Source organism: Ornithodoros turicata, chromosome 2 (assembly GCF_037126465.1).
Source record: "Ornithodoros turicata isolate Travis chromosome 2, ASM3712646v1, whole genome shotgun sequence".
Taxonomy (NCBI): Eukaryota; Metazoa; Arthropoda; class Arachnida; order Ixodida; family Argasidae; genus Ornithodoros; species Ornithodoros turicata.
The window spans coordinates 64,226,234-64,253,687 of record NC_088202.1 but is presented as its reverse complement, the minus strand read 5'-3'; the positions used below and the strand labels follow the sequence as shown (position 1 = coordinate 64,253,687).

Genomic DNA, 27,454 nt, shown 5'->3' with positions numbered 1-27,454 from the left:
CCGTATAGCCTTATTGTAAAAACGACATCTGTGGTGCTCTCATAGCTGTTTTATAAAAATTCTGTAAATGTTGAAAATAAACAACCTGTCGGTCGTGAACTGACGTTATTTCAACACAATAGAGAGTTTTAGGAAACCGCCGATAACGTGGCTTGCGTCTAACCATGTCAACCGGAACTAATGAGTGGGAAAGGTTCTGAGTCACATACGACTGGCGGTTGGCTCCGATAAGTAACCTTGCTAACAGTGTGCTAAACATACCAATAACCCTCACCTGAGGCATCGTCTGTACTGCCTGCACACATACATTTCTCAACTCACTCCTGCCCAATCTTGCACGTTGACGCAATTTGCAAAACATTTTCAATATTTCCCTATATAGAAAAAAAAAGACGTTAGGAAAAAAAAAAGACTTCGTTTTTCCTCTTTATCATTGCTCGGGGATATTTTTGCGACTCTTGTTTGTGCACGTGTATTAGCCAAGGTAGAAATGTACGTGGCCGACGAACTTTCTCAGCAGTTGGACACAATAGGTGATACAATAGTCCGCTTAAATGGATAGTTCGCAAGGATTTGAAAAAAAAAAAAAAAAAAGTCGATGAACATCATACCGAGCACCAATCAGCCCTTCGATACCGAATACAACATTCGCATTCATTTTGAGTGAGTAATTAATTAACCGAAACCGAAGAGCAGAAAACCGAGGTCCATGCTACGGCGATTCGTCCGGACTCTCCGGAGGAGGGATACCGTGACGTCACCCAGCGTTGTCCTTGTCGTCTGCTTCCAAGCCTGCATTCTTTCTCCCTTTCCTGATCATGCCAGCAGTGTGTTACTTTCAGCGCCCTCTGACTCAGAGGCCTGACTGACACAGAGGCGAATCCCTCGCTTCGTAACAAATTCGTGTGTATTGTCAACAAGCGGGAGAACTTCGTAATAAATTCGTTTGAGCAAATTCTGTGCAGTTTGGGAGACCGAGATATTTTGTACACATGTTCCTGACAACCACAACCTCAACCTGGGTACCACAACCTTCGTGGTGATCTTGTTGCGGAGTCCCACTTTAAGCATTATTTTCGCCCGGAAAACGCACACGCGCACTTGCTCGTTCGGACTGTCTTTCCCCAGTGCTCTTTTTGCCGCATGGATCTTCTTTTTTTTAATTGCGTGTTAGCGCCGCGAAGCAACTGTGGCTATGAGCGGCGTACAGACGTGGACAGATGGAGAGAGAACAGCAGGAAGGAGTGGGGGATAGGAGGATTAGTGTGCGTCCTGGGCCGACTTCAGGGGAACTGCGCCGACATTCGTCTGGAAAGTCTTCGGAAAACCCAGGGAAAACCTCAGACAGCACTGCTGGCGGTAGGATTCGAACCCACCACCTCCCAGTCTTCTGCACGACCTTGGCTGCCACCAAAGAGCGGACGCCTTAGATAAGGCGTCCGCTCGGCCATGCCGCTAGTGATCTTCTTTCCCTATGGATATTTCCGTGGATGTTTCCCTATCGGTGTTATGGATGTTTCTTCCTCGCGGATCTTCTTTCTTGTTTGGATCTGCTTTCCCTTTAGATTTGTTTTCCTTCCACCACGTGACCCGGTTGGATGCTCTTTACCGGTACATCTTTTCTCCCGTTGGATCCTTCTACCGCAAGCGGCTGGTCCCGCCGTAAGCGGGCTACATCTTAATATTTTTTCCCTACTACCATCATGACCGTCATCATTATCATTTTTGATGGCCTTTTGAGCAACGTACTCATGACTGCATATTACAAAATATTCCCATTTTCTCTTGCAGCACTATCAGGGAAAGATCTTTCCTCAACGAACCCATTAGAGGAGAAAAACAGAGAAGCAGCTCCACATCTTTGTCGTGAGTGTATTGGGCTATGATTACTCACTTCACATTTTTTAAGAGTAACGTCGACTCTGGCATATTCAGACGAAGCCCAGTCTGTAAGAGTGTGAGCCACATGTCCGGGCATTCGTAGAGGTCAAGGTCGCCTATACGCATTACGGCATGCAAATCAGACGCTGCTCAGAAACGGTTAATCTTGAGAGAACTGATGTTCTGAGGCTGGAACAACATAGAAAGGACAAGTACATACAAAGCCTCAAATGGCCTAAGAAATTAACGATGAAAGATGGAAGTCACTGAAAGGGTTAGCCAACTGTTGGACTCGAACCCACACCTTCTGGATTACCGGTCCAGGGCTCTACCGATTAAGCTAAGCTAACACTTTTTTTTTTTCAAGGACGTTTTATTTCACACTGTTACAGTTCAAGACGAAGGTGTTATTTACAATGCAAGATGCGGTATGTGATTGAGAGGGATGGCACAAGAATACAAGCTTGAGATGAAGTATGTACAAAAGTGTGGGTGTGATTTGAGGACCAGGGCCAGTCCATTAATACTCCGTGGGGCTTGACAGAACAAGCTCAAGTACTTTGAGCCAGATAGGGTCCTCCGGAGTACCTGTTCGGGAGAGGAGAAACCTACACCGTGACGTCACGTACCTCTTGAAGAAAGGCCAGGATCCGACTTGAGGATCATTGCGGTCTGTATTACGACGATATATCCACAACGAGTACAAACCTAACAAAATAAGTACGTCCTACGGGAGCTCGCGGCCTGGACGGATCGGGAGGTACAGAATAGCCCGCGCACTCAGGTAGATGTTCTTCTTGAAGGCACCCTGGAACACGTCCCAGAAGAAGAAAGCATCCTTGCATGACAGGAGAGTATGCTCGACGGTCTCCTCCTCTGGGCAGAGCGTACAGTTGTAGTTACTGAAAGCCACGAAGAAACTTCGTTCTCGAAGCCAAGCGAGCACTGGTAGAGTGCCTGTGTGAAGATGGAAGAAAAAGTCTTTCACCTTAGCTTCTACAGGTATCTTCCTCACTCGCACGAGCACATCCTCCCCGGGACCCAAGCGGAAAAGCTGCCGGTAGACAGGAGGGAGGAAAAGAGAGTCAACAACAACCCAATACTGGGACCGACACGAGGCCTGGAAGATGAACTCATACGAAAATCGCCTGGCGAGGAAGTGTATAGTGTCAGCAACTTCCTTGTAGAATCTCCATATGTAGAGTGGTGTGTCGTACACTGTGGACACAACAATCCCAGGTAGCTCATCCTTGAAAAAAGTAGAAATACTGTGTCTCAGGAACGGATGAGTCTCATCGCGGAGAAAACAGACTCGCCACACAAGGTGACGGACAAAAAGGTGCACCAAGTGAAGACCCCCAATTGGAGATGCCATGAAAGAGATTAGGCGCTTCTAAGCTTCTAAGCCTTGGCTTCTAAGCTGCGGCAGTGCGTCAGAACGTGGAATCCGCTCGAACTGTCGGTCTTCGCTCGGGCTTTTGTGTGCAATGCGAGGTTGGCTTTGCGCATTGGATATTTTCTCCAAGTGTTGACTTGTGGGAGGATACCCATCAACAAGATACACAGAGTTTTTTCTACCTTCGTTTGGAATTCGCAGTAAGAAAGGACACAGCGTGAGAATCTCTTTCATAGCCTCTCCAATGGGGGTCTTCACTTGGTGCACCTTTTTGTCCGTCAGCTTGTGTGGCGAGTCTGTTTTCTCCGCGATGAGACTCATCCGTTCCTGAGACACTGTATTTCTACTTTTTTAAAGGATGAGCTACCTGGGATTGTTGTGTCCACAGTGTACGACACACCACTCTACATATGGGGATTCTACAAGGAAGTTGCTGACATTATACACTTCCTCGCCAGGCGATTTTCGTATGAGTTCATCTTCCAGGCCTCGCGTCGGTCCCTGTATTGGGATGTTGTTGACTCTCTTTTCCCTCCTCCTTACTACCGGCAGGTTTTCGGCTCGGGTCCCGGGGAGGTTGTGCTCGTGCGAGCGAAGAAGATGCCTGTAGAAGCTAAGGTGAAAGACTTTTTCTTCCATCTTCACACAGGCACTCTACCTGTGCGCGCTTTGCTGCGAGAACGAGGTTTCTTCGTGGCTTTCAATAAATACAACTGTAGGCTCTGCCCAGAGGAGGAGACCACGAAGCATGCTTTCTTCTTCTGGGATGTGTTCCAGCGTGCCTTCAAGAAGAACATCTACCTGAGTGCGCGGGCTATTCGGTACCTCCCGATCCGTCCAGGCGGCGAGCTCCCGTGGTACGTACTTATTTTGTTAGGCTTGTACTTGTTGTGGATATCCCGTCGTATTAGAGACCGCAATGATCCTCCAGTCTGCTAATGGCCTTTCTTCAGGAGGTACGTGACGTCACTGTATAGGTTTCTCCTCTCCCGAACAGGTAGTGCGGAGGACCCTATCTGGCTCAAAGTACTTGAGCTTGTTCTGTCAAGCCCCACGGAGTATTAATGGACTGGCCCTGGTCCTCAAATCACACCCACACTTTTGTACATACTTCATCTCAAGCACGTATTCTTGTGCCATCCCACTCAATCACATACCGCATCTGGCATTGTAACTAGCATCTACGTCTTGAACTGTAACAGTGTGAAATAAAACGTTCTTTAAAAAAAGTGTTAGCTTAGCTCAATTGGTAGAACCCTGGACCGGTAATCCAGAAGATGTGGGTTCGAATCCTACAGCTGGCTAACCTTTTCAGTGACTTCCATCTTTCACGGTTAATCTGTTTACTTTTTTGTGTGTATGTGGATGTTGGTGGTGGAGTGGGGGGTGCACAGCCCATCAACTGCACAGCCCATCAACGTGGATCACGGGTAAACAAAATAAGAAGTACAGGTGGATGTTTTTGCTGCTATCCTCTTGAGTAGAAATTCAGTTTGATCAAGACTAGATTATCTATCAAGTGAAGACGGAAGTTTGCACTAAAGTCAGCGATGAAATTAGGATACATGTAAATGTTGTGTGAACACTTTACAAAACGACACGCACCATTCCTGGAACCTATAACGATTTGATGGAAAGTAGTTGTTCCGAGGCTGGACCGTACAAAGGGACACACAACACAAGCCTCAGGTTGCCTGGGGGTATGAACAGTTGAAATATGGCAGTCATCGAAAATGCCAGACAGCGGCGGGATTTGGACCACGTACCTCTTGATTAGAGCCGGCACGCTTTCATCAATTCTGGGATGCCAGCGTGGTTGAATTGGTTTAAGGTGATCGACCGGCAATCGAGGGCTGCGTGGTTCTAATCCCACCACTGCCTGGCTTTTTCGATGGCTGACATATTTCAACGTGGATGGATTGGATGGCTGACAATGTTTCAAAGTACCCAGACATTGGTCATTGGGCGAGTGCATGAGCTCGGTTTGAACGCAGATTGCTGATGAAGGCAAATTTGATGAACACAAATTGCGTTTTGTCAGTTAGTAACCTGTGTCACGCTCTTGGCACCAAGCCTTAATTTCGATTAACTTCAAAAGCGCATCAGCGAGGAGGCAACCATTGGAGACAGGTCATACTTGTAAGTGGAGTAACCTCAGTTCCACGGTGATGGCTGGGCATACCAACGCACAGTCTGGCTGGTTGTAGAACAAGGTTTATTTTTCGAAAGAATACACGCGCTTCATCCGCACTCGCTCTGGTGACACGCGCATGACGGCCGACATCTACGGTTGCCTGGCACGCTTAATAAAGCAACCCGTCATCACAGCGCTGCAGTGAACAGTAATGTGGTTGTCGTACACGGTTTCCCCGACTGGTAACAGAGGGCTTGGCTGTGCATGTTTATATTAGAGGCTGTCCTTAAAGTGACTATCGCATCCCGAAACCTGTGGATGAGACCAACACGCTAGCGTTCGGCATCGGTTCACAGTCTACTTGGTCAAGTTTCACTTCCGAAAACAGGTTACATACATATTAAATAAACGAGTTTTAAAGATTCACACTCCCTCTGCAGCTAAGGAAGTCCCAGCGATAGTAACATCATGATGACGCAAGTCAGGCACACGAATGGGAGCACAGCGTAGGTGATTGTCCCCTAGCTCGTCCACTTCGCGTTCGCATCCATACTCAGTGAGAAGTTCTCGGTAAATACGCTGAGTTTCGCTCACCAGTGTCAATTCTAGCGCGACCATGTCTCGTGGAACAAGGTACTACGCTCCTGGCTGTACGAATACGTCCAACGCTAACACAGAAATGATATACCACATGCCGATCGCAGACTATCCTCGACCTGCAGACGCCGTTCCAACAGCCTGCCAATCGCCGTAGGCACTCCGGACGCTCCCTGATTGGCCGTGCAAGAGTGACGTTTTCTCAGATTTCCAGAGAGGGGAATATATGCTTATTATATAAAAATGAAGGCAAGTTTGCCTGCGCTACTTCGGCTTGCTATTCCTAGCAAAGAAACAAAGACAAAGAAAACAAACAATAAAAAAAGGCATACACGGAATTGGTCACAGTTCATCCAGAAGGTCACAGACTCGCGGGAACCGAAGAATTGCCGTGGTCACCACACTATGCTGTGTGTGGCCTAGCAGCGTAGCTATGGAGAAGTCAGAGATTTTAAGGCCGGCGATGTACGACCGCAGGAGAAGACAGTGTTGCCGGTAACGGGTGCTGTGGAGCAGCAGGCGCGGAATGTTCCCTTCAACATGGCAGGTGGGGCGGATGGTCGATGAAAGGTGGCCCATCTTACAGAGAAGCGGTGGAGTCCGCACCACGTTCACTCGAAGCCTGTGGAGCAAGGGCCCTTCCTCCCAGGAATAGCGTGTGGGATATAGTGCGGGCTATTGTCGGGTCAGTCAAGCGCAGAAAAGAGTTCGTCCTGGCGGCGTCTTGGAAAAAGGCCCGACAGCTATTCGTGCAGTGTCTGCGAATGGTTAGCCGGCGGACAGAGGGGGGAGCGGAACGGAAGTGACATATACAGCTGCACCGGCACACCGTATAGGAGACCAAGGTATGTGATGGTGGGGTGTGGCTTTGTAGGCGCAGAACAGCTCTGCTGTTTCGCAGAAGCAGGGCAATGCTGCGTAATATCACGAAGGAGGTGACATGGGTGCCGTACAAGTCAGCGTGTGTAAGTTTGGAGGTTTGCCGTGTCCCGGAGAATAAGCACAGAAGGACGACGCGCTTCGGCTATAGGAGAGAAGGTTTCAACAGAGAGAATTCCGGTGTACTACCAACATCCATCTTCTGCAATATTTGGGGACGCGAGAGACGATGACATAAGGTACACACAGCACAAGCGTCACTCACAACTGAAGTGTATTGTGGAAAAAATGGAGTCATAAATACACAAACCGGTAACAGGCGACACGTGCTGACATACAAGATTTCACACATGTGGATCGACGCATCGCTCCCAGTAGATAACAAGGTGTGCAATTAATTAGGCACCTTACCCGAGCTTTACCGTGCCTCACCCGATCCTTACCATGCCTTACCCGAGGAAGGCAAATTAGGAATTTGCCTTCCTAAACTGCTAATTAGCTGTTTAGGAAGGCAACTTCTTTATCAGACAGAGCAACAGATTTTCTGACTAACACACTTGCCTTCCCCCGTTAAAAGTATATGATGGGCTTCGATGACCTCCGGGTGATTTGATGCCTGGCTCTCCCTAGGACAGTGGTGCCCCGAAAATCAAGAACACAACCACGAGAGCGATTGCATCGATCCGCATGTATGAAGTCTTGTATGTCGGGACGTGTCTCCCTTTTCCCGGAATACACTTCAGTCGTGAGTGACGCTTGTGTTGTGTATACCTTATATCCTCATCTTTCGTGTCCCCAAATATTGCAGCATGCTATCCCACCAACAAGCCCAACTTTCTGCACTTTTTCTGTGCTCTTGTAATGCATTACATGGAATCGCACAGATACGACTGCACCTTTTCGTGTTGGTTTTTATTATTATCGGGTCGGGTATTGTCGGTGGCGGAGGAGTAAAAGGGAACTACATCTTCGGAATCGTCTCTTACGTGAGTCGCGGCGATACTCGTAGTCTACCAGCAAGAAACGTGTCTAAACTTCGTTTTTTCACATATAATTTCATTAGACATGCTATCCGACGCGCTATGTATTCATTACTATTATTTTTTGTGGGATCATATTGAAAATTCACGTACTTTTCTCCACAAGCTGTTTTACATTGCAGTACTGAGCACCATTCCGAAACCGCTCCAGGCTGCGCATTGCTCCTCGCTCACCGATCCTACCTGCGACGTCACAACGTCGCGATCGGAGCGCCAAGGGTGGCCGAGCACGTCGCCATCAATGCAACGTAGAAATGATGTGAAAGTGCTCTGTGATAGTCGCTTGTGGTTTAGATGTCAGGTGCTGACCCTCCATGTTGTTGATGTTGGTGTTTCCTTCTTTGACCGAAAGGTCCTGGTCCTGTATGAGACGTTTGTAATACTAATTAATATTCTTTTCTTTTGTGTTTCTTAGCGATCACTGTCGTGTGTCAGCTTGAGTTGCATGCATATAATACTGGACCAATTCCACGCCTACGGCGTTTGATCCTTCTAATTCGTGCCGTATAATGTATTCGATTTCTTTGCTCCAATTTACATAACCATACATTGATATAACCTTTGTACAAGCTGTAAAATAAAATATTTGAACTGAACTGACTGAACTGATGAACACACCACATAAGCGTCACGAACACGCATTACATTTAAAGAACGGCAGTTGAAGAAGAGGCCAACAAAGCAGCAAGAGGGAGACTGCTGGTACTTTCTCTACGCTGGTAGTACTTCTGTTAGTAAAGTCATATCTATTATTGCAAAATGCTGAAAACACTGGTTTTTATTGCAGATTATGAGGGTGATTACTGTTTGTTATCAAATGGCACATGATCTTGAGTTATTTTTGAAAAATGACTTTCACATCTTCGTAGCATGGGTAGGAAGAACTATAAATGAAGACCAATACATAGTCTCTACTGGTATTCTCTTGGTAAACGGATTGGTCCATGGCCAAATCCAGCTGACCAACGCTCTGCCATAAAATCACTTCTTGTGAGGCACTCGTGATTACACTTCACCACATTACCGCCAGCAATGGGGTATAGTATTGCTCCTGGCGATGCAACTCCCCACTCACCATCATTCAAATAAAGTTGTTGTTGTCGTATCTTGACACTGTGGAGTCCCTGTGCCTGATGCCCTATTAATGCAGCGAATGAGTGCACTGCATTCTGTCGACGAACCAAGACACTTCTTCGCGCAGTCTCTGAGATACCCATTTACAGGTTTTTCTTTGCAGACGACACTCATCTGCAGCAAAGGCACAGATTCTCCCTGAAGCCTCAGCATATGGGTGTGAAAGCTGGAGATTCAGTACTCTTCCATTGTGACGCCGCTGAGGCTGGTGAGCTGAGAAATGCGCAACTAGATGACATATTGCAACAGAGAAATTAGAGTAACTCGACAAGGTCAAGAATAGGAACTACATTGTCAGAATAGCAACATTTTTCTGACGGTACTTCATGCAGAGCAGAAACGCCGTTTATGACTCTCACGTGAAATGACAGGTTGTGCCATCGGCAAGCTAAGCTCTCCACATTTGCATACATGAGCTAAATGTGACTTACCCCTCTAAGGTAATGTAACAAATTACAAAACGTTGCCATGAAAAATAGCCACACCTCCTGGGGAAATGCGTTTATAAAATCCTCTGCGTTCATAAAATGATGTGCTGTCTAGCTTATTATATTTGAAGTAGACAACATTACTGCTACTGTTTATTCCCGTACGCACCTAAACAAAAACCCCTAACTAGTATGTAGCACTGCAAAACGGAGGAGGCAAAAAAAAAAAAAAAGCCTCACAGCTGAATAAAAATTGCTCATGGTATTGCAGTGCATGCATTAACAGGTGTTCACGAAGTTGGAAAACTGCATTGCCTTTGTCTCGATACGCTATCCAAATCGTCAGAAGGTGTGTTGCTATTTGTTGCCACGATCGTTTTTACGACAGAGGGGTAAGCCTCGTCACGCAGCAGCGAGGTTCAACATGTAACACGTGGAAACAGGCGTGAGTGTGCGTGTGTAATGGAAGCGGTACTTCTTTTGTCGCGTACACATATCAAGCAGTATAACATGTAATCTACAACTGGTGTCATAAGCGTAGAAAACGGGGGGGCAGTGGGGCTGGTGCCCCCCCGGGCTGATCTATGGGGGTCAGAGCCCCCCCCCCCCCCCCCGGCCTGTGAGTTCAAGAAGCCTCCACCTTTCCTTCGCCAGCGGCGTGAGCTTAACCTAAACGCTTCTGAGGTTCCAGAGCCGGGAGCCCCCCCGCCGTTGCCATGAGAGCAACCAGTGAAGGCAAGCGCCGCGTCTGCTAGTGACCTTGCATGCTCGCGCGACGCTGCACGGCAGACGCGACGACCATTTCTGTTCGACACTTTATTCTAGGAGAAGGGTCCGTCAACACGACATGCAGAATGGACAAGTATGTCATTAAAAAGCCTAGATTGTCTACTAATGCGCCCGAAACCGCCAGCTCGCAAGATCCACACACCGTCAGTGTTTCACCACTCGATAGTGACGTGAACACCCAGTTTGCTGCTGGTAAGTCCACTGGTGCAAGCTCAGCAGATGTTGCAGGAGACGGGCCATCCCCGCCATCTGAAAAACTTACCATTGGAGGAAGTCATGAGAAGAACGAGCCATCATCCAGCAAAGGCAGCGGCTGGCGGGGCTACCTTAAGAGTTGGGAATCCACCTACGGATGGCTTTCCTACAACGCTGAAATTGGTAAGGTGTACTGTGCAATTTGCGTCACTGCCAGGGACAAAAAAATCCCGCTTCCATGCACATCGCGAGACAGAGACTCATACGCTGCATTCGTTGAACGAGGTTTCGAGAATTGGAAGAAAGCTCTTCAACGATTCCGGAGTCATGAGAAGTCAGCGCTTCATCGTGAAGCTTCCACGGCGCTGAGAACTGCAAGCACAGGAGCTAACGTAGCGACTGCGCTCTCTGAATCGAAGCTCAGCCAAATGAAGCAAAGTCGTCAAGCTCTGTTGGCAGTTCTGTCGTCTGTTCGCTTTCTGGCATGCCAAGGGCTCTCACTTCGTGGTCACGATGAGGACGAAGGTAACTTGAGGCAGCTTCTTATGCTGCGGGAAGCGGATGTGCCAGGTCTCAATCCATGGCTCAACAAAAGTAGGTGTAAGTGGATTTCGCCGGACTTGCAAAATGAGACGCTTGAACTCATTACCCACAGCATGCTCCGTTCCCTAATCAGAGAAGTGCAGGACGCGTTGTTTTACGCGGTGATTGCTGACGAGACCTCTGATATTAGCACGCAGGAGCAGATATCCTTTTGCCTCAGGTACGTCAAAGAGGGTCTTGAAGTGGAAGAAGTCTTTATTGGATTTTACGTGACGGCCGATACGAGAGCAAGCACCCTCTTCTCAATTCTGAAAGACGTGTTGTGTCGACTGAATCTTCAAATTGAGAACTGCCGCGGACAATGCTACGACGGGGCTGCAAATGTGTCCTGCAAAAGCGGTGGACTTCAAGCCCTAGTTCAGGATATTGAACCAAGAGCGATGTATGCACACTGCCTTGCGCACACTCTCAACCTAGTGTTGCAAGACTTGTGTAAGCAAATTGATGTGTGTCGAGACTTTGTCAGCTTGTTCGCCGACTTGGTAAATTTTATGAAAACATCTCCAAAGCGCCTCAGCTGGTTCGAACAGTTCCAGAAGGAGGGGACACCGGCCCTCAGACAATTCTGTAAAACCCGGTGGACGCTAAAGGCATCCTCACTGCGGTCAGTGTCAAGTAACTACTCTGAGTTGGTGCAGTTCCTTTTCGCTCTGTCATCGGATGAAAAGAATGACACAGGAGCAAAAGCCAGTGGCTATGCAAAAGCGCTCGGAAAATTTGATTCATATTTCATGCTCAGGCTGATGATCCTGGTGTTTGAGAGATTGGAGAGCGCAAATTCTGCTCTGCAGAAGAAGAGCTTGCAGTTTGGGCATGCAGAGCAAATAGTGAAGGCCGTTAAAGAATGTGTTGCTGAACTCCGCGACAAATTCCCTGGCTTTTGGAGCACGGTGAAAGCCACGGCTGAGGAGCTCAAAACTGGGAGCCCCAGCCTTCCGATAAGGCAGCGACAAGCACCACGTCGTTACGACGAAGGATCTCAAGCACACGAGTTTAGATCCTCGGAAGCCTATTATCGACAGAGGTTCTACATGGTAATTGACACGGTTCATGCGTCTCTGTGCACTCGGTTTCCTGCCGGAATGTGGGACCACGTGACGAAAATCGAAAAGTTCTTGATGGGAGAAACTGACAGCGCTTATCTGTGCGAATTCTATAAAGGAGATCTTGATGCAGGTCGCCTTCAGTTTCATCGAGATATGCTGTTGGACATTGCAAAGCAGCGTTCCGTAAGCCTTACTTCGTTTCAGGACGTAGAAGAGCTGCTCTCAGGAAAGGAAGGTGAACGACGATACTTCCAGAAGTTGTTCAACTTCTTCGAATTGTATTGACCATACCTGTGACGTCTTGCACATCAGAAAGGTCCTTCTCGTGCCCTACGGGGGCTCAAAACTTACTTGCGTTCCACAATGGGACAAGCCCGGTTAAATCATATTGCCTTGCTTCATTGCCACAAAGAGCTAGCTCGTGATGTCGACTTGAACGCTGTAGCAAACGAGTTTATCAAACAAACAACTCCTAGGGAAAACACGTTTCAAATTGTTGGCCAGAAGAATGCTATTTTTTCGTGGCTTCTAAAGACATGTCGTCGTTCGCTGATACTCGTGTCTGCTTCCTACCAACCAATGTGCCGGTACGCACCTGCCATCATGTACCAGCCGAGAATTTGTGACTGTGTGTGTGACTTTTCAGTTTTAGTTTTGTATTTTAGTTCAGCTTTTCTTTTCCTTTTCTTTTCTCCTTTTTCTTTCTTCTTTTCCTTTTCCTCTCTTCTTCTTCTTTCTTCTTTTCATTTTCTTCTCTTCTTTTTCTTTTCCTTTTCTTCTCTTCTTTCTCTTTCTTCTTTTCCTTTTCTTTTCATTTCTTCTCCTTTCCTTTTCCTTTGCTTTGTTCTTCTCCTTTTCTTCCCGTTTCTTTTCTTATTTTTCTTTTCTTCCCCTTTTCTCCTCCTTCCTCTCCTTTTCTTTTCTTATTTTTCTTTCCTTCCCCTTCCCTTTTGTTTGGAATAGCAAGCCGACCCTCGTCTGGCTGACCTTTCCTTTCTTTTTCTTAATAAACATATCCCCCCCCCCCCCCGAGAATTTGGCAACCACATAATAAATATTACACGTTGCACATGGTCGTCACTTCGTTTCCGGCTCGGGCACCGCTGGACTCCTCCCGTCCCCGCCCGAGTGCCAGGCTCGCCCCCCCCCCCCCCCCGGGAAAATTGGCGTGCTACGCCTATGACTGGTGTGACACTAACTTCGGACCTCACGTGGCATTAAAACGACGGTTTCGTGCATCTGCAGCATTGTCTCTGCTCACACTGGCCGGATACAGGAATGACAACGCTGTCCACCTCATGCACCTTATGGACCTCATGGATGCTGCACGTCGACATTACCATATTGTCTGAACTTATGTCAAAATGACAACAACAACAATAAATGAAGCAGAAGTGATGACGACATGAGATGACACTGACAAATGACACTGAAGATGACTCACTGGAGAGGCTGTAGCAAACCTAATCCCGAAGTCGTGCGGATATATTCATGTATTTTGATTCAGAACAGGAATGCACATGTTGGCTTCCGTAACAATAGGAAAAGGGGAAAATTTCACAACCACTGGAGTAGCCGTGTGGAGTAGCCGTATATTGGATACGTCACGAAGGACTTCTGAAAATTAATGCATTTGCTTGCAGGTGGAAATGAGAATATAAGGTGGATAAAGAGTGATCAAGTGATCTGGAGCAACGGTTGCTGGCATGTGGCAGGACTGGATCGCTATTATGTCTTCGGAAATGGAACGCTACAGATCCGAGATGCAACGAAGACTGACGGAGGGACCTACGAGTGTAGTATGGCAGGCCGGATGGATTCTGCGCCACTATCTTACCTATCTTACTCCCTTCGTGTTCACAGTGAGTCCGAATTTCGTTTTAGATGTTCGACTAAAAAGAGAGGAGCAAGAAAGAAAAATGCCAAACATTTCTCACTCCATACTTGTAAGCAGAGCCGTAGCGAGGCGAGTTTGCGCCCGGGGCAGGGCTAATCTGAAGCGCCCCCTCCCCCCCCCTCACTGCCGCCAGAAGCCTTGTAAACAAAGAAAAGAAAACGCCCATTTACACTGTCGACACCGTAAATTCAAATTATCTCCATTCCTACTTTATACTGTCCAACCAACCTGCCAGGGCTTGCCGTTCGGCGCCCTGTCTGGCAAGGACGCGAGGGGCGGCTGCCCCTATCGCACCCCCGTCGCTACGGCTCTGCTTGTAAGTATGAAGTGCTATGCCATTGCATTGCTCCCTCTCTGTGTTTTCAGGCTCGCACATATGCGAGCCTGAAAACAGCAACATATTTGTAGATTAAGATTAACGCAATTTTCGTTCAAGGTTGAGAAAAATCAGTACTAAATGTAATTGAACAGAACTTTCGGATGACGAAGTACAATCGTTCTTCGGTTAGCGGAACGTGCAGCAGTGACAGGTATCCCGGCGCAGTGTGTCTGTAGCTGTGGAACAGCGATGCACAATCGAGTACCTTGTGAAGAAGAACAGTATGGGGCACAAAACGATGTCAGTGAAAAGATTGCAAGAATGGTGCAGACAGTTTTGCGAAGGATGGCATATGGTGACGAATAAACCACATGGACACGTTCGTCCGACTGCAGTTAAGCCACTCAACATCGCAGGCGTTGAACACGCCGTCCTCGAGAACTAACGAGTAACAGTTCGGGACAGCGCAATATTAGCTGGTTCTATGCAGGCCTACTAGCTCTATTTATGAGCTGAGTCAGAATAACGATGGAACGCACATACATATGTTAATCCCAAGTGAAAGCTGTTCGTGACATTACTGTGCCCAACATGCAACAAAAACAAATGTTTACATGCAACAAAAACAAGGCTATTTTGTGGTTCCTGGAAATCTAGGTTTCAAGGCACGACTAAATAGCTTTAAACATTTGTTTTTGTTGCATGTTGGGCAGAGTAATGTCTTGAACAGCGTTGACTTGGGATTAACATGTATGTGCGTTCCATCTTAATTCTGACTCATCTCATAAATAGAGCTAGTGGCATCGCATAAAACCAGCTAATATTGCACTGAGCTGCATGTCCCGAACTGTTACTCGTTAGTTCTCGAGGATGGCTTGCTCAACGCCTGCGATGTTCGCTGGCATGACCGCAGTCGGACAAACGTGTCCATGCGGTTTATTCGTCACCATATCCCGTCCTTCGCAAACTGTCTGCACCATTCCTGCAATCTTCTCATTGACATCGTTTTGTTCCCCATACTGTGCCTGTAATCTTTGCAAAATCTCAGCTGGTTTGACGTTAGTTAGAATTCCCTCAAACGGGGTGGTGGTAGTTGTGATGGAATGGTGGTCAGGTGCAGCCGCAAGTCCGTCGCAGAGTCGCAAGGAGACAGGCCAGGCCCAGGCGTGGAGACTATACACAATCTTTATTTCATAGCACTCTCAATCCAAAGTCCCCCTCAACCAATATGGCGGTTCCTATATACATGTTCATCTTCCCACTCTCCCACGGGACACCCAATCATGTGCAAGGAAAATTCCACGAACTGTCAACTCGTGACACACTCCAGGACGCGTCACAGTATAATACAAATATATACATATACGTGTGGATGGGCCGGCACACGTGTTGCACGTTTGCCCACGTATGCCACTAGGGCCGTAAATAACGGAAGACTACGCGGCTCTCAGGGAACACTGTCCCGTACTCACCGCGGTCGTTATTGCGAGTCAACCAGTGCCTCGTCTCATTTTCGTGTGAAACCAACGAGGGCTGCGTCCGCGGAGGATTCCCGGAATCCGGAACCCGTCGCCGATTACAGACACAGGGGTGGCCGGGGGGACCAGCCACGCAAGCCAGTGGCATTACCCTGTCGGTTTCTTTGACCGCTGCAGCTGCAGCCTACCCGGCAGGGCGTCAGAAACTAGCAACGTTCTTCTTCACAAGGAACTTGACTATGCATCGCTGTTCCACAGCTACAGACACACTGCGCCGTGATACCTGTCGTTGCTGCACGTTCCGCTAACCCAAGAACGATTGTACTTCGTCATCCGAAAGTTCTGTTCAATTACATTTACTTACTGATTTCCTGGAACGAATATTGCATTAATCTTAATCTACACATTTGTTGCAGTCAGTTTCATGAGCCTCCATCACTTACGGCTGCATTATTCTTATCATCATTGTTTCCACAAACTAATCACTAGTACAGTCGACCCCCGTTTATCCGGACGGTGCCGTTCCCGACAAAATCGTCCGGATACCGGGGCATCCGGATAAATGAAACGACCGAATAGAAACGTCCTACAGAGCAAGGTTTAATTAAAACACAGAAATCTTGTCAATGACAGCTGTTACATAGTAGTGTCGGCAATCGATTCCTGCAAACTTTTGCTAATTGCATAGAGTTGAGCCACGCCGTTGCGCTGCTCGAAGCATGTCGGTGCGGACGCAAAGTGTCAATGTCGGAGCCTTGTTTCTCACTGGCGTCATCGGCACCGTCTTGCTGCACATCATCGGAGGCAACAGCAGCAATCACACCGTCATCAGTCATAGCTGCGCACGCGTCAACATCCTTATCAACGTCAACGTAGTCAGAAACCGCAGCATCCCCTACGGCAGTCACAGTGAGCCTCCGCATCAGGGATCGCAGCTCACCTAGGGGAATGTCTTGTTTTCATCGGCCAACGGGCCGTAAGCAGCAGGCCCTCAGGTTGGAGTTTTCCCCTCTAGAACCGGACAGTTGCTCGAGATATTTCCAAATGACTCGACTGGTCAAGGTGACCCAACACATGCAAATAAAAAAGGGGGTCATCATGCACGGTTGTCTCCCCTACGGATGAATGTAGGTCCCTAACGTGTGACGGGAATAACCCCGACACAGCGAAAAGGGTGACGAAGCGGGGTCAGTGTCTCCTCTCACTCACGGTAGTCCGGATAACTGAAGCTGGATTACAAGAATTTTCGACTTTCGTACTCTGGAATTCTTGTCCGAGTCCGGAAGCTGAAGTCCGGATAAACGAGAACAAAATACATGGAGGAAAATCCGTTCCCGTGCCTTTTGTCCGGATACCGCGGGATCCGGATAAATGAAGTCCGGATAAACGGGGGTCGACTGTAGTACTATTAATTTCTGGGGAAAGCAATGGGCAGTGTACCGCCATAGTTGCGTGAATGGCCCATCACATCATCATAATCTCCTATGTATGTAACGCATGAGGCTCCCGTCCCGATGTGCTGGCCGACTGGGTGGTCCCTCCGGCACTCCGACTAACCGCGAAGGGGGTCAGGGTCATAAACTGAAACTTGGGGAGCCCAAGAACGGATGGCAAGCTTCAGTTGATTGTTGGGTGCGACAGAATAAACACGTATTCTCCGGGTGGCTCTCTCCTTTGATGTCTCTGATGTGGAATGAAAAAGACGCGGACAACAGTTTTAGGAAGTTATGTACACTAGTTTATTTAATACGGAGAAATTAAAAGGTAAATGAAAAAGGAGTCGACGTTTCGACAGTGGCACTGTCTTCGTCAGGACAAAAGGAGTACAGGGGTGTAAAGTTGAAACTTGCTGTGCGACAGAAATAGCGGGTTTCTCTTATGTTTTTACTTCTATGTGTCCCCGCGCTTTCGGAGAACATGGCCGGACACTTTGTGTAGTGGTTGTGAAGCCACCGGTCAGTGGCGCCACCTAGGCGAACGGGTCTCCAGGTGTAAGATATCGAATAAAGACTTCACTTGTTGTTTCGGTATGAGACGAGACGGGTCCTTTTCACTTAGGCTCCGGCTGCCCTAGGTCCTGCCTACTGGGCACGGCCTCCGCGACATGGTGTCAGAAGTGTTGGAAGAACTTCACTCCAAAACCAGAGTCACCTACCTCCGTTTGGTAACTCAGCATGGCAAAAACCTCGTCTGACGCAACCGGCCAGCAGCCTTCGTGGTTAGGCCTAACGCTTCAACAACCGGAGCCATTCGACTTCAATAACCCAGCAAGTTGGGCCTCGTGGAAAACTCGCTTTGAAGACTATGCCGTCGTTTCCGGATTACAAGAAACTACTCCGGAGGTTCGAATACGCACGCTACTCTACTGTATGGGGCCGGAAGCTCGCCCGCTTCTCGGCACTTTCTCACTCGACGCAGCTTCGCTACAGTCGTACGACGCAGTAGTCAACAGTTTCTCCGAGCATTTCGTGCATCCGGCGAACGAACTTTACGAGTCCTCACGTTTCCACAAACGTGTTCAACAACCAGAAGAGAGCGTGGACGGCTTCTATGCGGAACTCTGTAAGTTAGTGAAACGTTGCAACTATCCTTCGGGGACAGTGGAAGAGCGGCTAGTCCGCGACAGGTTCGTCGTTGGGCTGCGGGATGCAAGGCTCTCAGAACACTTATGTCGTAACGCGAAGCTTACACTCAAAGAAGCATGGACGCAAGCCCGTCAGTCGGAAGACGCGGACAAGCAACGAGCAATGGAGCAATCTCAATCTTCAAGTGAAGTAACCCGGGTGTTGACCATGGACGCTGCGCATGCTCAGAAAATGCCGTCTCGTCGACGCTCAAACGCCAAACGAAAAACTGTTCGCCCAGGTGTAAAGGACGGCCGTTATGGCGACTCGACATGTTTCTTCTGTGGCCGTGGACTTCACGCGCGTACAGATTGTCCAGCGCGTAACTCTGTCTGCAATTCCTGTGGGAAAAAGGGCCATTTTGCGGAAGTTTGCCGTTCGCGGAAGCAGAAGTACAGCAACTTGAACACTATTCAGCTGCACTCTCTGGGTTGCCCACCCTTATTGAAGGCCAAGTTTGTTGACATTACGGTGGATGATTACACTTCACAGTTCAAGGTAGACTCCGGAGCTGAGGTTTCTGCAGTCCCCAGTGGATTTCCTACAGTTCCAGCGGAGCTTGACAAGGTTGAGGCCCTCTTGACAGGTCCTGGAGGCCAACCTTTACAAGTACAAGCCCCGTACGTGGCAATCCTTTACTGGCATGGAAAAGAATCCTCGCAGCGTCTCTACGTCGTCGATTCACTCACAGTGCCTTTGTTGGGGGGGGGGGATATGTTTATTAGACGAAAAGGGAAAAAAAAACGGGGAAAGGTCAGCCAAACGGGACGTCGGCTTGCTATTCCAGAAATAAGAAATAATAATAAATAAATAAAAAGAAAAGAGAATAATTAAAGAAAGAAAGAAATAAGAAGGAATAAGAAATAAATAAATAAATAAAGAAAATAAAGAAATAAGAAATAAAGAAGTAAGAAAAAGAAATAAATAAAGAAAGAAAATTAAGAAATAAGAAATAAAGAAAAGGAAAAAGAAGTAAGAAAAAGAAATAAATAAATAAACAAAGAAAATTACGAAATAAGAAATAAAGAAAAAGAAAAAGAAGTAGGAAAAAACGAAAAACTACCAGATGATGAAAGAAGGATGAGGTAGATTAAAGACAAAGATGACAAAAAAGATGACTAACAAACGGTGAAGGAATGATGAGATGAATCACAGAAGATGACTTTAAAAAGAAAGCATGAGGTTAAAGAAGAATGAGATTTCACGACTGAGTTCACAGGCTATTCATCAGACCTGAGTCTCTCAAGAAAGTCAGCACTGCTTTGGTCGCAGACTGCTGTGTGTGATCTCGTACTGGGCCGAGCAGAGTGGCCAGAGAAAAGTCCGTGCACCGCAGCTCGAGTAGGCGTCGTCTCAGCGTGGCTCGAGAGGTGTCGAATCTGTGACAGTCGAGGAGAAGGTGTGGCACATCAGCTTCAACAGCGCAAGTGGGGCATTTGGGCGACTGGAGAAGACCCATTTTACAGAGAAGTAGAGGTGTCCTGGCGACATTAAGGCGTAGTCGGTGTAGAATGGACGCTTCTTGACGCGAGCAGTGGTGTGTGGCAACGAAATCCATCGAGGGGTCGATAGATCGGAGATGGTCGTTCAGTCGGACAGCGTCCTCTTGAAACTGCCGAGTGCCGTTATAACGGAGTCGCTGTGTCTGTAACCGACACGATGAGGCTGAAAGTGGTAGGAGACAGTTACTGGAGGTGCCGTCCCCATGTGCCCGACGTGCTAAGGCGTCTGCGCGGGTGTTTCCGTGCAGGCCGGTGTGACTGGGTACCCATTGGAAACACAGGCTATGACCAAAGGATAGAAGTCGGTTGTATATTGCGACTATCATGGTATCTAGGCCGCCGATTGTTCTGGAACAATAATTTGCTAGAACTTCTAGCGCCACCTTACTGTCCGTGAACACAACCCAAGCGCCAGGCGGTGATACCGCTATGTGGTTCAACGCTGTCAGTATGGCGAAGAGCTCGGACTCTGTAGATGACGTTTCGTAGGGGAGCTTGTGCGCCACTTCAAGGTTTTCATTTGGCATATAAAAGGCTGCAGTAGATCCGCCTTGAGACACTGATCCGTCAGTGTACACAGGGAGTCGTTGAGAGTACGCTAAGTTAAGGTGCTCCAGTGTAAGTTGGTGAGCAACAACGGGAGGTACAGCATTTTTCTTCAGAAGACCAGGAATGTGATCACATACAGGAGGCCTGCGAAGAGTCCACATCGGCGGGGCATAGGAAAGCACTGATGGCGTGGTGGGGAGGTGCACTTTCAGGCGGCCAACAGCAATACCAATGCTGGAGTCCGGACAGTCAATATCAATGAGCCGAATATGATGGTAAGGATGCTGTGTGAGGTACCGTGCATATATCCGGAGAGTTTCCACGTCTCGTAGGACGCCTGCTGGAGTTTCGCGTGCCTCTGCCAGGACAGAATAGGTCTCTGTCGTTCTGGGAACTCCCAAACAGACACGGAGGCTTCGGGCCTGAATATTGAGAAGCTCACGCTCTCCGGATATGCTGAGGCCGTGTAGAACAGGCAGGCTGTACCGCAATGTGCCCAGAATCAACGCTGTGTGCACGTGACGGAGGTCAGCGCATGAAGGGCCCCACGACGATCCAGCAATGCAACGTAAAGCATTTACAAAACCGCTGGTCTTGGTGGCTATTGTTTTCACATGCCGGGACCACGTCATGCCTCTGTCTAATGTCACGCCAAGGTACTTGCAATGAGGCACAAAGTCCAGCGGTGTCCCACTGACGAACAATGGATACCTTTGGAATGAGCGTCGGGTGAAAGCCATGGCAACGGTCTTAGCAGGAGAGACCGATAAGCCTCGGTCGGCAAGGTATACAATACCTTTGTTGGGTTTTCCGGCTATCCAAGCCCTCGGAGTTGTCAAATTTCTCGGTACAGTGGCCACTCCTGAAGCTACGCTGAATGCCGAACTGTTCCAGGGTCTTGGTACGCTGAGAGAGGAGTACACCATCCGCTTGAAGCAAGACGCCGTCCCATTTTCACTGAGCGCACCTCGTCGAATCCCTATTCCTCTTCGGGAGGTTGTTCGTCAGGAACTTAACAAATTGGAACACGACGGTGTGATTCGCCGTATCGAGAAACCTACTCACTGGTGCTCTGGGCTAGTGGTAGTCCCAAAACAGGATGGGAATTACCGTCTTTGCGTTGACCTCACACGACTAAACGAAGTAGTTCTCAGAGAGCGCCATATCTTGCCAACGGTTGAACAAGTTCTTGGTCTTCTCGGTGATGCTGCCGTCTTTTCTAAACTGGATGCAACAGCAAGTTTCCATCAAGTCAGGCTGTCTCCCGAATCACAGGACCTGACGACCTTCATCACTCCTTTCGGTCGCTATTACTTTTGTCGGCTCCCCTTTGGAATCACCTCAGCACCTGAGTATTTCCAATAACAGATGTCGAGGATTCTGGAAGGTCAGGAGGGAGTTGTCAACATGATTGATGATGTCCTGGTGTTTAGACGCAACCAGGAAGAACACGATGCAAGACTCAAACAGGTGCTGTCTCGTCTTGCGGCCGCAGGAATCACGTTGAATCGAGACAAGTGTCGTTTCGGTGTGAATGAAGTTTGGTTTTTGGGTGTCATCGTTTCGGCACAAGGCATAAAGCCTGATCCAGCCAAGATTGAGGCAATCCAGACAATGCCACCACCCACAGATGTCGCAGGCGTCAGACGCCTACTTGGCATGGTTAATCATCTTGCACGATTCATATCACACGTCTCAGACATCACCGCACCAATTCGTGTCCTATTGAATTCCAAGGCCAGTTGGGTTTGGCAGCACGAACAAGAGACTGCATTCACAAAGATCAAGGAACTCCTAACGTCGTATCGGTGCTCAGCAAAGTACCACCCATCTTATGCTACCACAGTTTCGTCTGATGCAAGCTCTTTTGGACTCAGGGCCGTTCTCATCCAAACGCAACCAAGTGGCGAACGCAGGCCGGTGGCCTTTGCTGCCAGGGCAATGACTCCCACAGAACTCAGGTACAGTCAGACAGAAAAGGAGGCCTTGGCGACAGCATGGGCAATTCAACGGTTTGACGAGTTTATCAGAGGCATTGCCTTCACTGTGGAAACCGATCACCTGCCCCTCGTTTCGCTGTTTGGCAAGATGGAACTGGACATTTTACCTCCGAGAGTTCAACGACTAAGACTAAAGACAATGCGCTATGAGTTCCAGATGCTCTACGTCCCAGGGAAGTTGTTAGCCACAGCTGACACGTTGTCACGGTGTCCTCCTGCACCTCATGTGGATGCGGTGGAACTCTTTGCAGTAGAAATGGTTGCTGCTACACCAGAAGTGTTGCCTGTTAACTTACAGGCTGTAAGAAACGCCCAAGTCTGCGATGGAGAGTGTAGCACTCTAGTCTCCTTTTGTGAACATGGCTGGCCACATAAGTCAAAGTTGCCAGTCCATGTGACGAAGTACTTGTCAGTGAAAGATGAACTTTCTGTTTGCGATGGACTTCTTCTCAAAGGCACTCGCCTTGTCATCACGGCGTCACTGCGAGCAGCAGTTTTGTGTCTTCTTCATGATGGACATCAAGGTATCAACCGTACGAAGTCCCTTGCTCGCGAGTCAGTATGGTGGCCGGGAATATCAGCCGAAATCAAGTATCTCGTCACAAACTGTGAAAAGTGTGCGGGTACCAGACAAAACCCTGCACAACCGCTCATGTCCACTGACCTGCCCAGTCGTCCATGGGAAGTTCTAGGCTTAGACTTGTTCCACCTTAACGCCCAAGTGTTTGTAATGGTCGTGGATTACTACTCGCGCTACCCAGAGGTAATGACACTGAGAAGCACCACAGCCCAAGTTGTAATTGGGGTACTTAAAAGCCTTTTTGCCCGGCATGGGATCCCCCAGCAAGTACGTTCGGATAACGGACCCCCATTTTCGTCGCGGGACTTTGCAGCCTTCGCCCTCTGCTATGGCTTCGACCATGTTACAAGTAGTCCCCACTACGCACAGTCTAACGGAGAAGTCGAGAGGATGATTCGCACAGTAAAGGACCTACTACGTAAAGCAAAGGACCCGCATCTAGCCCTCCTGAACTACAGAGACACACCGGGAGTGACCGGTTTTAGTCCAGCGCAGTTACTCATGGGGAGGAGACTCCGAACACGAGTCCCGAAAACTGAAAAGCAACTTCGTGCACAGTGGCCGAAAAGGGAAGAGGTGGCAGGCAGGGATGAACCCTACAAAAGGAAGAAGGCCCAGGACTTCAACAGGCATCATCAGGCTAGAGAGCTGCCGCCACTTCGGACTGGACAGCAGGTCTGGGCGCGTCCAGAGCAGGTACGCGCCACCGTGCTGAGCCCTGCTCAGCGTCCAAGGTCTTTTGTGGTCGAGACAGAGCGTGGTGCAATTCTACAGCGCAACCGGATGCACTTGGTGCTTTTCCTACGAAAGCTTCCTGCTCTTCCGGTACTACAGCCTCCAGTATCAACGGAATCTGCACCAGGGACGTGTACCCCTGTTCTGCAACACGGTGAGCATGACTGTGCCGTGTACACCCGTAGTGGCCGCCGTGTGATCCCACCGGACCGTCTAAACTTGTGACTCTCAAAGGGGGGAGATGTAGTGGTTGTGAAGCCACCGGTCAGTGGCGCCACCTAGGCGAACGGGTCTCCAGGTGTAAGATATCGAATAAAGACTTCACTTGTTGTTTTGGTATGAGACGAGACGGGTCCTCTTCACTTAGGCTCCGGCTGCCCTAGGTCCTGCCTACTGGGCACGGCCTCCGCGACACTTTAAAGAGGCCACCCTCGTTCCTAGCATGTATGGGGTCTGGATAGTGCTCGTAGAGTCTGGAGCGGAAACACTGGAGATCGGGTTACCGTGAGGGGCTCTCCCAATGGTTAAGTGTACCAAACAGGAAGCTATAAATCTCAGGATTGGGGGATGGTTTGGTCAGCCGAGGTAACGTTTGTACAGGTGTATTATTTTTTCCTCATTTTTGTCAAGTCTGTAACCTAAGCCGTGCGAAGGGAAGGGCATCATTGGGGACTGAACAACCAATAGAAAAGAAAAAGAGAAAACGCGGTGAGCGGAAAAGTGGGAACATAGAGGACTTGACTAAGGGACTCTGAGGCGAACGGACGTCCCAGGACGAACGTCTTGACTGTACTTTGTAAATATCATCGTGTAAATAAACCTGTCGTGGAGTGACCAAGACGTTGCCCGATTTCATCGTCGAACACAACAACTGGCAACGGCAAGCAGTGGGATCCGCGGAAAGAAGAAAACAACGAACCAACAAGTTCTCCATCAAATGTTACTAGGGGTTTAAGCATTGCTTAAATAGGTTCGGTAAGTGTCGCCACCTGGCGGTCGTCGGTGAGTCACATTCTGGAATATTCCACAAGGTCAAGTCCGGGTGGTGATGTCATTCGTCTTGGGGAGTCAGAACGTGGTGAGCTTTGCTTAGGCCTTAGCTGAAAAAAAAAAAAAAAGAAACAAGAAGGAAACGAAAAATGAAAGGAAAAGGGAAAGCATATCCCATCTAGGCCACCAGATTCCTTACTGTTGAAAGTGCTCCGAGATCTTCGTTAATAATTGATTGCGATTTTTAAATGTGATAAGATTGCCGTTGTTCGTGCACAGATCTGAGCCAAAATTTGACTTGAGAATGAAAAGTGACACATCATTTATTGAATGGCCTGGCCGTTTGAAATGGCGAGAGACCGGGAGGTTTGGCTTTTTTTGTAACGTCAGACCGGTGGTTGTTGAATCTGATCCGAAATGATGTTTTGGTCTGGCCAACGTATTGCGCTTGGCACACGTTGCGCTGAATGACGTAAATGACGTTAGATGATTTAAAGTCAAAGTCGTCTTTAATTTTGACGGACAAATTAGAATTTGTGGTTTTAAGTACTTGGGTGCTTTGCATTAATGTGCATATTTGACACTTGCGACCATCGCACGGATGGCAGCCGGTTCCTGGATGCGCTGGTTGGCTAACCTTAGAGCTAACTAGACTATCGTGCAGGTTGCGCGTGCGCCTGTAGGTTACCCGGGGTGGCTGAGGACTGAGGGCAAGCTTAGTCGCTGTCAGCTGACTCGATTACACCTGACTCAAGCATTCGCTTGATTTCCTTTTTCATAATCTTTTCTTCTCGGGGCGACATGAAGTATGCTCGGGACCGCACAGGGACGTCGGCGGTCAGCTCGATATCCTGGCAAATCAAATGTGTTTTGCCCGGCTTGTCTGAGAATAACCCCTCAAACTCACGCACTAGCTCCCGTAAATCAGCTACTTGTGATTCGCTAAGACTCCCCTCTCCCGCTACCGAGACTATTTCTTCTACGTTAGGTGCCACTTTTTGAATTTCGCCCCATTCGGGTATATCCACAGGCTGCTCTTCTGGTATGCTTAATGCGACGCTAACAACATGCAAAGAGTCAACGTAGGGTTTCATAAGGTTCGTATGATACGTACGAACTTCCTTCCTTTTCCCACGAAACTGCACCATGTACGTTGTGTCCGATAGTTTCCTCAAAACTGTAAAAGGCGCGTCTCAATGGACTTAAAGTTAATTGACTCGAGTGGGTCGCAGAACGAGCACTTTATCGTCTTAATTCCTTGTACGTTCTAGGACGCGTGTTCCTGTTGAGTTGAGTCGAGTTGAGTTGATAAGAAAAAACGTAGAAATAGGTACTCATTACGAGAGCCTGCTACCCCAGATCGCTTTGAAAACCAAAAATGCCTAACTGAAATAAGAACAATGAGTCACAATGACACTCAGTCAGTCACTCACAAACTGTCCACACACACTGTCAGTCACACTGTGTCCACCAACTCGGAGTCCTCGCTGTGCTGCTGATACTGTGGACAGGATAATAAGATGTGTTCAGTGTTCTCAACAGTTCCACGGGTGCCACAGTTAGGTGAAACGGCCCATCCAGGCTTGTGAAGAAGACATCGGCTGTAGAGCACATTGAGACGGAGTCGGTGGTAAAGTGACGCAAACGGCCTAGAGAGCAATGTCGGGAAAGTATAGGCAAGCTCCTTGCCAACGCGGTGTAGCAGCCAGGCGCGAGAGTCATTGTGCCTCAGGCAGTTGCCGGCACAAAGCAGTCAACCGCATCATGTCCAGGTATGCTGCAATGTCCTGGGATCAATTGAAAGAACATGTCGTGTCCAGCAGCCACCGCGTCTGCGTGTAGTTTTATAAAATCAGCATCTACAGGGTTGCTACATGGGTGCTGGTAGTTCCTGCAGACACAAGGGACTGCAGAGCAGCCTGGGAATCCGAGATAATCACCCACTTGATCCGTGAGTGGGCCGACGCTATATACTCCATATCCATGAGCAGAACGTACAGTTCAGCGCATTCCTGTTATAGTATGCCTTAGCAAGTTTCTGGGCTTCGCGCATGGAACTTGGAACTTTCTTTCGTGCCTGTACTGCACTGCGCTGCGTGCCTGTTTTTCTTTCGTTTTTCCTTTCCTTTATTTCTTTTGTTTATTCTCAGTTCCTTTCTTTTTCTTTCTTTTTGTTTGTTTTTCAGTTTCTTTTTCAGACTAGCAAGCTGCCAATAGCCTGGCTGACATTTCCGTTTTTTTTTCATTCACTCTATTAAACATATCCCCCCCGCCTTCGCGCATGTTTTCGTCTATTTCTCTCGTGTCCTGCCGGCGTTACAAAAAGTCTGTGACATAATCTATGACGGTATTTTCGCTGTCTTTACCTTCCCACTTTTCCCTGATTAACGTCTGGGGCGAACGTAGGCTGCGCCCTTAGACCAGCTCCGCTTGGCTAAAGCCTGTCGCCTCATGATGGACTGAACGCAGTGCAAACATAGTACCCGGCAGACATGACTAGGTACTATCGTCGGTCAATGCTCGTAACGCTCGTCTGGGCACCGAGTGCCACTTCTCCACACAATTGCTTTGCGGGTGGTGGAGTGAACTAGGAATCACCTTAATCCCGCACTTCTCAAGGAAAGTTGTCGTTAACGCGCTGGTGAACACGGATCCATT

General features: G+C 48.4%; 1 protein-coding gene across 4 annotated transcripts in view; it reads left to right on the top strand.

Annotated features, from left to right (window-relative positions):
- LOC135383630 (uncharacterized) overlaps positions 1 to 27,454 on the top strand; it is a 99,018-nt gene that overhangs the window by 38,978 nt on the left and 32,586 nt on the right. For 3 of the 4 annotated variants that reach the window (XR_010419979.1, XR_010419980.1, XM_064613015.1), the window contains 3 exons: positions 1,792 to 1,866; positions 9,165 to 9,269; positions 13,766 to 13,984. Coding sequence is in view for 2 of the 4 variants with exons in the window: in XM_064613015.1 (XP_064469085.1) it covers positions 1,792 to 1,866; positions 9,165 to 9,269; positions 13,766 to 13,984 (399 nt within the window). In the remaining 2 variants the exon portion in view is untranslated. The remainder of the gene's footprint in view (positions 1 to 1,791; positions 1,867 to 9,164; positions 9,270 to 13,765; positions 13,985 to 27,454) is intronic. The other variant, XM_064613016.1, reaches the window with a different exon arrangement.